This window comes from Petromyzon marinus, chromosome 19 (genome assembly GCF_048934315.1).
Source record: "Petromyzon marinus isolate PM22_M1 ecotype Great Lakes invasive population chromosome 19, UKy_Petmar_22M1.pri1.0, whole genome shotgun sequence".
Taxonomy (NCBI): domain Eukaryota; kingdom Metazoa; phylum Chordata; class Hyperoartia; order Petromyzontiformes; family Petromyzontidae; genus Petromyzon; species Petromyzon marinus.
This window is the reverse complement of record NC_133685.1, coordinates 4,659,495-4,671,262: the sequence shown is the minus strand read 5'-3', so window position 1 is coordinate 4,671,262 and position 11,768 is coordinate 4,659,495. Positions and strand designations below refer to the sequence as shown.

Below are 11,768 nucleotides of genomic sequence, written 5' to 3'. Positions count from 1 at the left end.
TGCCCCTCCAAATCTCTTCCCGTGGCCTCCTCGTCTCTGTTGATACGGGGCTGGAGGGGCGTTGGTGCCCACCTCCACGCACGGGACGACACACACACACGCACACACACACTGTGACTACTCAACAGATTGAAGTGGGGGGTAAGGAAGCGGCACACACAGCAAGTCAGTGCCTTGGGGGTGAGAAGCCGCGCGTGGGTTGAAGAGGACGGAGAAAACTCGCAAAAACAAAAGGAGTTTAGGGAGGGAGGCCTTCAATTATTGAGCGAACCCATTCCGAGCAACGCAACGTAACGTCATAACAGTCGGCGTACATTAACGCAACCACACAACAACAACCACACACACACACACGAGCGCGAGTATATCACGGTTTAAAGCCAAAATATAAATATTTGTAGTCATCAATTTGGGTGCAAAATGCCGGAGAAGAGGCAATTCGAGAGGTTGCCGACGGACGTGGTGCCCAAGAACTACGAGCTCGTGCTCAAGCCCGACCTGGCCGAGTTCACGTTCGAAGGCAAGGAGGCGATCGATGTCGAGGTAAAGATTAGCACCACCAACAACAACAATCACCAACAACAACAACAATCACCAACAACAACAGCAGCAAGCTTCGTGTTGCCGTCGCTGCTGCCTCGCCGCCACCACCACCACCATCCTCGCCCCTCTCCACACCGAATTCTTATAATCTTTTATCTCGGCGTACAGTGTCCACTGTACTGTGTGTATATGTATAGTTGTGTGTGTGTATATAGTACAGTTGTGTGTGTGTATGTTTAAATATAGTCTTATAAATACGTATAAATGTGTGGTGGCTTTCGAGGCGCTCAACGCCCTAACGTGTAAACGCGTTGTAATTTTGTTAACGTGTTATTGTTAACGTGTGTATTGTTAACGTGTGTATTGTATTGTTAACGCGTGTTGTGGTATTGTTAACGCGTGTTGTGGTATTGTTAGCGTGTGTTGTGGTATTGTTAACGTGTGTTGTGGTATTGTTAGTGTGTGTTGTGGTATTGTTAACGTGTGTTGTGGTATTGTTAGCGTGTGTTGTGGTATTGTTAGTGTGTGTTGTGGTATTGTTAACGTGTGTTGTGGTATTGTTAACGCGTGTTGTGTTATATTGTTAACGTGTGTTGTGGTATTGTTAACGCGTGTTGTGGTATTGTTAACGTGTGTCGTGGTATTGTTAACGCGTGTCGTGGTATTGTTAACGCGTGTCGTGGTATTGTTAACGCGTGTTGTGGTATTGTTAACGCGTGTTGTGGTATTGTTAACGTGTGTTGTGGTATTGTTAACGTGTGTTGTGGTATTGTTAACGCGTGTTGTGGTATTGTTAACGTGTGTTGTGGTATTGTTAACGTGTGTTGTGGTATTGTTAACGCGTGTTGTGGTATTGTTAACGCGTGTTGTGGTATTGTTAACGTGTGTTGTGGTATTGTTAACGCGTGTTGTGGTATTGTTAACGCGTGTTGTGGTATTGTTTAACGCGTGTTGTGGTATTGTTAACGCGTGTTGTGGTATTGTTTAACGCGTGTTGTGGTATTGTTAACGCGTGTTGTGGTATTGTTAACGCGTGTGTTTGTTGTACTCCAGCTATCGTGTGTATTACTATTAAACTTGTGTGTTGTATTATTATTCACTTATATTGTATTAGTGTGTGTTGCATTGTTCACAACAATACTTAATGTGAAATACAGTAGCAATGCATTAAATGTATTGTATGCGTTTTATTCACTACGTGTGCGTTTTTATATCTTCCATGTGTGTTTAAGTTGTGGTTATACAGTGCTGTTTATAAAGTACACGTTAGTGCGACTTAACGTGTAGTCATTGCGTTATTAGTTGTATTGAGGTAGCTTTCATGCGTTAGTGTGACTAAAATGATACGGTAATTAAATGTGTTATTGGATTGAGATTGCTTTTATATGTATGATTCCAGTTCCAGTTCTGTGTATGAGGCGTCTCATTCTACATGGTTTCATATTTGCCGTCTCAAGCACAATGCATTACTTACAATTACAGCCACTTACAATGTAATACTTAATAATAATACACAATCTCACAGACTTGTATGGGAATGGACCCAGTTTAACAAAATTACGTTTCTTATTTTTGCTTGGCATCTCTAGTTATTAAAGAAACAGACACCAAAAGCATGTCCCAACGTGGATACATGACTAGTGCCCTTACAATGTCATAACACGTATTTGATGTGTTAGTAAACACCAGTTTATAATTTTCGTGGTTTCTGACTTTATGGTTCATTAGTCGTCTGACGAGTCATTAGTGATACCTTTTAAAATGTATGCAACAAGTGTAGAATGTTATACATGACTTCCTGGTTTTTATTTCATTATTTTCTGAGTTCAAAGTAGTACTGTACATGTGTTTTAATGTGTTGCTATTATTGGTTATGGATAATAGTCAATACTTTTGTTGGACTTTAAATAGAGACGTAGTTAATTGGCGTTTGCACGTGAATACAATTGCTGCAATCAGTAAACACTTAACAAGTTTGCCACATGTATCGCCGAATGGAACGATTTGAGTCAAGTTTCCAATAACTCGAACCTTTAGAAACATTAAAGTGTCTTAAGCAAGTCTGCTTGCCTTGCCCGAGCATTTGAAAGTTGTACAAACTATCACAAAGTGCGGTCATGTTTTCATTTTAAGTATTTGACCCTTTTTTTTCCTCCCTTTCAAATAACAGGAATTGAAAGCGTTCGCCATCACAATACAGTAAAGCTGATACTATCCATATAGATTTAGGAGAAAAGCATATTTGTTAAAACCAAAGTGTACAATGAATGTTCATGGTACAACTTTATCAAAATCCATGGTGATAAAAGATAATTAACGACAACGTGTTATCCATCACTGCACACACAACCACCATTCCCCCACATTCAATACTATTTGCCTACTGTACCATTGTGTTAAAATATCTTCATGTCTCCACTTGGAATTGCACCGTGAGCATTTATTTCCTTTTTTTAAACTGCAAACTTTAAGATTTTAAGGACAATCATAATGTACACTACGTTATAACTCGTGTCTCGACACTGTACATGGTTTCACACAGTGACATAGCATGGTTGGCTATGGGCCCTATCATACAAGGAAGTAAATGGGGGGGGGGAGCCCCATATCAACTGCTTACAACCCCCCATTATCGTGGCCAGCAATACTTTGGTGGGCCCCTATCGAGCTGCGGTTCCCAACGCACTCGAAGCGCACAGACTGTCTGCAACAAGGGATAGCTTATGCCACTGTTTGGAATATAAAAAAGCCAGACATTTTGCAAGGCGCGCTATAAACTCTCTTGTTTTTTCTCTCCCCATCCACCCTCATTTACTGCACCCCTCCCCTCCCCCGCATTCCGAAGGTGAAGCAGTCGACTGGACAGATTGTAATGAACTGTGCTGATATTGACATTATCAGTGCAAGCTTCTGCCATCAAGGTGGAAAAGGTATTTGCAAAATTCCACTTTTTTTATTTTTTATTAAAGAGTGATAGCACCTGGGGATGTTGAGAGGGTGTGTAGGCTGTGTGTTTTTGTGTTTGCACGTGTAGTGCCTGTTTTACTTGGCAACGCGAAACCAAATAAACACCAAGTATCCAACTGAGCAAAGATCCGTGGCACTTTCATCACCATAGGTTAAAAGCCAGAGCCACATACTCCATCCACTTGGATTCCAGGAAGCGTGATAAATGACTTTTTCGAATGAAAACGTATTATTCGTATACGTGTATAAACTTTCATCAGCTGTGTTTTATCCACTGCTAGATAAAGGGCTTCCAAAATTGACACTATCCACGATCCTGCGATGCCACAATCCATTTTTTGTCCCGCCACATGAGTTACTCTCTTGACTCCATGCTCTGTGGTGGTTGTCGCAATGGGTGCAATCCCTCCCCTGCCTGCTACTCCATTGCCAGTCTTGTCCATCGACACTGAAGCCTTTTGGTCAATGTTATGCAGATAATGGCTCAGACTTTTGTTTGGTCTCTGACCCATGTGACCCTCTTTCCCTTGCTCAGTATAATTCCCCAGCATGCTTCTCTGGTCATGCTTCGTATCACACTTTTCAGCTTCTGTTCCATTTTCATTGTGGGTGTGCACGTTTCTGTGCACAGCAGATATTATGTAGTGATTGTTTGCTAAAACAAAAAAAAATACCTGGAGGGACACGACTATTAAATGCGACCGAATGTGTTATTGAGCAATTTACCATTTTCCATTTGTTTTATATGTAATGGCTGCTATTGCCATCGGATGATGTGACTAACTTACTTCAAATTACTATTACGATTCAAATCTGTCCTGTTGATTTCCCCCCCAAAAATAGTTTGCAGTGAATAGCACTTACACGTATTAAAATGCCAATTGAAAACCAGTAATTTTCTAAACGTAGCTCTCAGCTGTGTTTTTGGGACATTATTGTTCTCGGGCATCAAGTGCTGGCTCCGGAAGAAATACTGAATAGTGTACTCAGAACTGAAATGTCCAACATCGTGCTGAACAATACGTGGTGCAACCTGAAAACAGCCACGAAAACTTAAGAATTGCATTTCTATACACTTTCCCAAAGCCATACACTAACAGACGGCTGAACTGTGGGGCACTGTGTTTATGCTCGGGTTTGACAAAAGCAAATCTTCCTAAATTCGTATTCCGGCTACTAAGTCGTTTGTTAGGTACACTATGCTGTAATATGTTCAGTAATTTTCCGTATTGCTCTTTCAAAGTGTATTGGACTCTAATGGTAGTAATATATACTGAACTTTAGGCTTCCTGTTTTTCCTTCATGTTGGCAATTGCAATATATCACTCGGTGCAGTCATGTGTTTCATGTTATTATGAAAAAATTGCTTCCTAAAATTATCGCTGGTTTAAAAATGTTAGCACTTCTGCCAACTTAAATTATGCTTGAAACTAAAAATCTATTGTTCTGCTTTGCTCATGCTATATTAATCTTTGATAAGGTTAAAACTGCGTATTTGATCTCATCAGATAATGCTTATCTGCATTGTATATAATTGTACTTAATACATGCATGGCCCTTTGTTAATTCACTCATTTATGAAAGTCTCGCCACACCGTGTCGGTCATTGGGGTGGTCTGACCATACTTCAATGCTGGTTAGTGTGTGTTGGTGAAGTGCCGGCCCAAGGCTGGCTTAAATATCACTCGCCACTGATGTTAGTCATGGTCGGTGTCAGATGTTTCCCCTTTGAATATTTGTTCCCTCAGAAAATATTGGTTCCCCTTCTGAGTATGTATAGCCCAGTTTATATAACAATCCTCTTTCTTTGCATGTAACTCTATGTTCTTGCATTTTAAACTAAAACCAACATTTTAGACCGCTCTTCTAAGTTATTTGTGAAACAGGAGCTCCACCTGCATGTATTTTTATAATGGACCACAATGAATATGACATATGATGAGAACTATTATCCATTACCCTCAGGATACAAATATTCACCACATATTACATGTGTTCTTGGGGCAACAAATATCTCTGAGCTGATATTTGTAGACACACCGGGAATGAATCAAACTCTAGTTGCTCAGTGCATAGGGTTCATAGCGCCATGGTTTATTAACCACTGCATTACGACCTACCCTCTTCATCTCCCCTTATTGACTGCAGCGGTGTTGGGTTTTCCACCAATCAAAGGGCTGTCAGGTAAAAATTTGCATGATTCGAAGCTTTCGTGACTGCAAGAATTACGTCACGTATTATTTATACGTGACTTTACCGAAAAAAACAAAGAGTAATTCTTGCAGTCACGAAAGCTTCGAATCAAGTCTGAACCACCTCTACGGGGAGGTATGAGGTCTGTGTCTTTGTGTTGTCTCTGCTTGTGCATCTGCCATTGTGTCTTGGCTTGGATTTGTGTCTCTGTGCTGTCTCTGCCTGTGTGTGGGCCTTGGTGTTTCCGAGTGTGTGCTGCCGCGCCCCCTTTGCTCCATGCATACCTCATGCTAATTTGTCCCATTGTCTCTCAGCCTCACCTTCTCTGCCTATTTAAGGCGACTTCACTGTGTGCGTGTCTGTGCTGGTTCACTCTACTTGGATGTCTACGTGTGTGTGCGCGGTCTGTATTTTAAATTTCATACTTAACTTGCAACTTAACAATCTTTGAAATAGCGTAATCAACCAGACTATGCGTTAATTGTGTTTTGACCGACCGTCTGTGTTGCTTTATATGATTTCCAAATTTTGCTAAACCCTGTTTGTTTGGTATGCTTCTCTCTCTGTTGTACCCTGTTGTATCTGTGTTAGTTCCCCCCGACTTGGGTGTCTGTATATACATCTGGGGTTATGTGTTTCCTCTCTCTCGTAAATTTAGCTCTTCTGTACCTGATGATGGCTGCTTGTGTTGCAACCAAAACGTCGTACGCTATTGTTATTTTATTATTATTTTTTTATTCATACGTGACTTTACCGAAAAAAACAAAGAGTAAAAATTAGCATGTTAATGTAAGATCGCCAAGCATCCTCCACCGCGAGCGCGCGCCAAGGTGGCTATGTTAACATATGTTAGTGGTGGAAAACCCACCACCGCCGCAGTCGCTGACCACCACTTACATTAATATTGGCTGCTGACATTTGGGCTACGCCCATTTCAATCCTTTATAAACAGTTGTCTTTAGAAGCTACCCCCCCCTTTTCCTGATGACGACCGCTTGTGTTGCGATCGAAACGTCGTAGTTTGTTTGTTATTTTTGTTATTTCTTTGACCTGTCTACGTGACTACCGAAAAACCCAAAGAATAATCATGAACAGGTTACGTCCTCCACATGGACCCGTCCCTCAATAATCATGAGCAGGTGACATCACTGCACATTGAACAGCTCCCCTAATTAATAATCATGAACAGGTGGGGTCCTCCACATGGACCCCCCCCACATTAATAATAATCTTAAGCTGGTGACGTCACTCCACATGGATCACCCCCCCCCCATTAATAATCATGCACAGGTGACGGCACGGCACATCGAACAGCCCCCCTATCTAATAATCATGACCAGGTGACGTCCTCCAATTGCCCCCCCCTTCCGTTAATAATCATGAGTGGGTGACGTCATTCGACATGGGGGTAGGGGGGGCGCCTCCTCCCCCCTCCTCGGCGTCAACTTACAACCCTCACTGCAAAGGCAGAACCCTTGCGTCACGTGATCTCCGTAATGTTCTTGAGACATAGAAGTAAAAAGGACAGTCATGATGAACAAGGGATTATAACCTTTTAATGAAATAAGTCTGTGTCACCGCGGCCTTACAAATTGCACACGAATGGATGCAATGAATATCACGTCGCGGTCTGCTTTTCGCTTGCAAGTTTCAGATTTACTGGAATACACCCGTCCTTGGATGGGCAAAAGGCTAGTCTATATTAATGAAAGAAATGTTCGGTCATGTTGACTGTCCTGAGAGATTGAAAAATTTATTAAATTACTAAGCCAGATAAGTCCACAATATCTTGCAATATTTAATTGGTATAGCCCTGTGAGCCATTCGGCTCTTGAATCAGGTGCAACCGCAACAAACAAAAACATGAACAAGAAAACATCTTAAAGTGATTATGTGACCGTGCAAACAGAAAATCCAGGAAAAAAAACATCAAAATATTCCTGAAATAGCACCGTACACCAACGCTGTGTGCAAAAATCCCATTGGGATGCAAGTCAAATAACAACAACAACCACAAGACAACTAAGATTAAGGCCATCAGTCTAACTCCGTACTACAATAAACAAAAACATGGCCAAAAACCCCAAAAAACGTTTCGAAATCACCAAAATAAAAGCCATAAATGCAATGTAACAGTGATCATAGGGACTGTGACCGAATTTTTAGCAATACTACATAAATTATAACACCAAAATCTAGAGCCATATTTTAGGCCACTGAATAGAAGTGGCAGCTAGGGGTGTACAACTCCTCTAGAGTAGTTTTGAGTGAAGATCTCATAGGTAGTGATTCAAGTTGCAGTTTATTGGCAATAGCATTCCAGACCCTGCAGGCATCAATAGCAAAGGCCCTTCCTCCAGTTTTTGTACGGCAATAGGGAATGTGAAGCTGGTAAATGAGCGAAGACCTGAGGTCAAATTTGTTCTTTGAAACAGAGAGGAGATCCAGTAGGTAGTCTGCGGAATTTTTTGTAAGTACATCGTGAATAAATAAGATCTGGTGTACAAGCCGTCGAACATTAAGAGATGTTAAGTTTGACCCAATGTAGAGATCACAGTGGTGAGTCCTATATGGGCAGTTCAATGCAAATCTTAAGGCCGAGTGATACATGGAATCAAGCTTCTTCAGTACAGTACTTGGGGCTGATTTATACACGATGTCACAGTAGTCAAGTAGAGGCAGTATGGTAGCTTATATCAATTCCAAACGGAGCATTGGGGGGAAGCAGTGCTTGTGTCGATACAGAAAACCAAATTTTTTTGTCTTTTTACCAAATATATGTGATCTTCAAAACTAAGTTTTGAATCCAGGATGACCCCAATATACTTATAGATCTTGACTTGCTCTATTTGATAATTATTCAAGGAATGTAATTGTGGAAAAATAACTTCCTGCTTTAGTCCTGGTGAGAAGCATAGCACCTTGGTTTTGGAGGTATTCAGGACTAGTTTAAGAGAAACTAGCTGATGTTGTAGTTTGTTGAAATCACCCTGGAGCTTAGCAATCACGTCATCCGGAGAGTGGCCAGCAGTAATCAGTATCGTGTCATCTGCAAAAAGATTTACCCTGGAATGATCCAGGTCAGTGCCCAAGTCATTTACATAAAGTTGAGAACAAGAGAACACGGCCTAGCATTATCTCATTCACCAGTTGTTGCAAAGGTCCACCGGGTTCAAGCTAGTGGCGGTTTTGATTAATATTGCAGGTGTTATTAACTGTAAATGTAAGGGCCACCCGCTTCATCGTGGACATGAAAATATCCTGTGACGTCATCCGGAAGCTTTGGCCACTGTGTGCCGGCATCATGGCCCAAATTTTGAAAATTACCAGCAAATTACTCAATTGGAATTATGGAAAGCAGCCAGTGCCCCCTCTTGTGAAAACTCGGTAGCACCCTACTGAAAAAGTCATAGTACTCGATGAGGCTTTCCTGGATATTAAACATCATAAGAAAACACAAATACTATACATTTTCCCATTACCACATCTGATAAAGCACTGCTTTTTATGTGCCTTAACAACTATATATTCCTGTTCACAAACTTTGGATAAATACCAGAGACATACTTTAGCCTCAAGTGTAGCCATTTTATAATTGTTAAATTGTGTTACGTGTAACTCCAATTATTGTTTTTCTTTTACTGAATGCCAAGCTGTTGAAAATGTTCCAACAGTTTTCTGCTTTTATACAGTCTGTTTCTCATGCCAAATTTGGAATGAAGCCTGTAGATTCGCTTTCACTCCCTTTACAAACAAAAATAATTCTTTCCAGATATTTTTTTATAATGCAACTTCTTTCAAGTGCATCGTGGGCTCTGCTGCCTGTCCTAATACATTCCTGCAATTTATAACTTGAGGCCAACATTTTTAAAATCTATTTGACTTTAATCGAAAGTGCAATCATGAAAGGCCTCTTGAGGATAAGTTTAGGTACACACTATCCAGTGGAGAACACTGCCCTCATTACATTACTGCTATGCCTTTTTTTGCAAAGCCTGAGCTCTTGTAGATGTGGCTCCCAACTCTAGCACTTTGCACTTCCATTTGTGCACATGTTAACGCCTTTTATATAACAAACACTGCAAAGTTGTCATGTATTGTAATGATCAGTCACATTTCACTTTTGTTTTCCCACAAAAAGTAGTGTCATCGGGTGATGTCACATGCGGCTAAAGATGTGAAATATATTACATATCTGAAAATCACAAATTTCGGAAATTTTCCTTAAAATTCCAACATTTTTCAATCTAAAACTCATGCATAACAATTACTCTAACTGTACCAATAACCAAGTCACCCGGAATGCGACTGATCCCATCAGAGCTCGGAAGATTAGTAGAGTTGAGCCTGGATAGTGCTTGGATGGGTGACCATGAATAAAACAGGTTTAGTAGGCATTGTGGACGGTAGATGGCAGTGCACAAAAAAGCCATTGTTCTGTACACCCCGCCCACCACCCTACCTGCACCAACCCTCAATATAATCGGTGTGACCAATTGTAATGAAATAATGCTCACTGCTGCCTACACGGCAGGAGGAGCCCTCATCCAGCAATGGATCGATAAATGAGCCCCACATCCACTGTATAGTTGACCCTGAATGAGCACGGTTGGCTACATACGGTGCGAAAGAAGTTCTACATACACAACTATACGTGTATTTTCAGATATCAGTGCTTTTAGACATTACCTAAATCAAAATTGTATTGTATTTCATGTATATTATTTGTTTTATTGGGGTAATTCTTTAGCACTTGGCAATTGTGGGTGTTCGACTAGAGGCAATGGATACACCATATGCATAGCTCAATGAAACAATTAATTGGCTTAACGCTACCATTTGAGCACTTGTTTAGAACAACGCACAGGTGGCTGGTGACCAGTGCCATTCTATCCTTCACAAATAGTTGAAAATGTGAACCTCAGTCCTGTGAGAATTAAGGCATATGAAAGTTTAGAGGATACTTGAACTTACAAAAAGAAAAATAGCGAGACTACTCAAATTTTACTCCTCACAGAGGAACTGTCGAGAACTTAGAATGACTCCCCGCCAGAATTTCACTCCTTCGATGAAGTCTGGCCAACGTGAAAGAGTCGGCCAAATACCCTCTCAAGGGGCTCTTTAGAGCTCCCTTTAGTGGAGGCCTGTCCAGCAGTGGCTTGGGCGAACAGTTGCAAGGCTGCAGCTTTACCTACCGAAATATTTCGGTGGGGGGAAAAAATAAATGTTCGTAAACAATTTTACTTAAAAAAAAGTGTTATGACCAGTTATTGCTGATCATGAGAATCGCAAAGTCGATGAAAATCGTTTGTTGTGGCTCCACAAGTTGAATAATGGCCAGTGCCGCAATTGCTGATGCGTTTTCATTATACAGTGCGATATTTATTTCCAGAGCATACGCAATAGGTTCAAACACTAGATCATGCCAGACTGATTGCAAAGTAGACATTGCGTGCCAAAGTGCCCCATTAAGCAGAGCACGCTTAAATTTATAAATTGCATCTCACATACAGCATGTGTAAGCATATACTGGACAGAGTAGATACCATATTAAATATTGCTTATTATATTTCATGTTCCGTTGGCCCATTAACAGATTTTGTTTTTTGTAAATTGATCACTCTAGATTGCGTGTTATGTCTTTTAGTAAAATAAAGTACTGTATGTGTGAATATTTTTAAACTAGCTTGTTTGCCCGTCCAAGGATGGGTGTATATTGCAGATAATCTGAAATGTTCAATAGAAAAATGTGTTCTGCTCATGATTATTAATGAGGGGGGGGGGGGTGCCCCATGTGGAGTGACGTCACCCGCTAATGGTTATTGGGGAGGGTTGCGGCATGTGGAGTGACGTCACCCGCTCATGATTATTAATGAGTGGGGCGGGGTTGCCCCATGTGGAGTGACGTCTCCCGTTAATGGTGATTGTGGAGGGGTGCGGCATGTGGAGTGCGCGACCTTGTGCGTTTGTGTAAATTTCCACGCGGGCATGTATATTAATGCAGGGGGGGGGGGGGGCTCTTTTGTAGTGACGTCACGTACGGATGTAGCACTGTGCTGCGTATA

General features: G+C 41.3%; 1 protein-coding gene across 1 annotated transcript in view; it reads left to right on the top strand.

The window, feature by feature from the left end:
• LOC116943751 (puromycin-sensitive aminopeptidase-like) overlaps window positions 1–11,768 on the top strand; it is a 41,627-nt gene continuing 29,859 nt past the window's right edge. Inside the window, exons 1-2 of the mRNA XM_076067956.1 lie at window positions 1–543; window positions 3,389–3,473. Coding sequence (XP_075924071.1) covers window positions 421–543; window positions 3,389–3,473 — 208 coding nt within the window. The 5' untranslated portion in view covers window positions 1–420. The remainder of the gene's footprint in view (window positions 544–3,388; window positions 3,474–11,768) is intronic.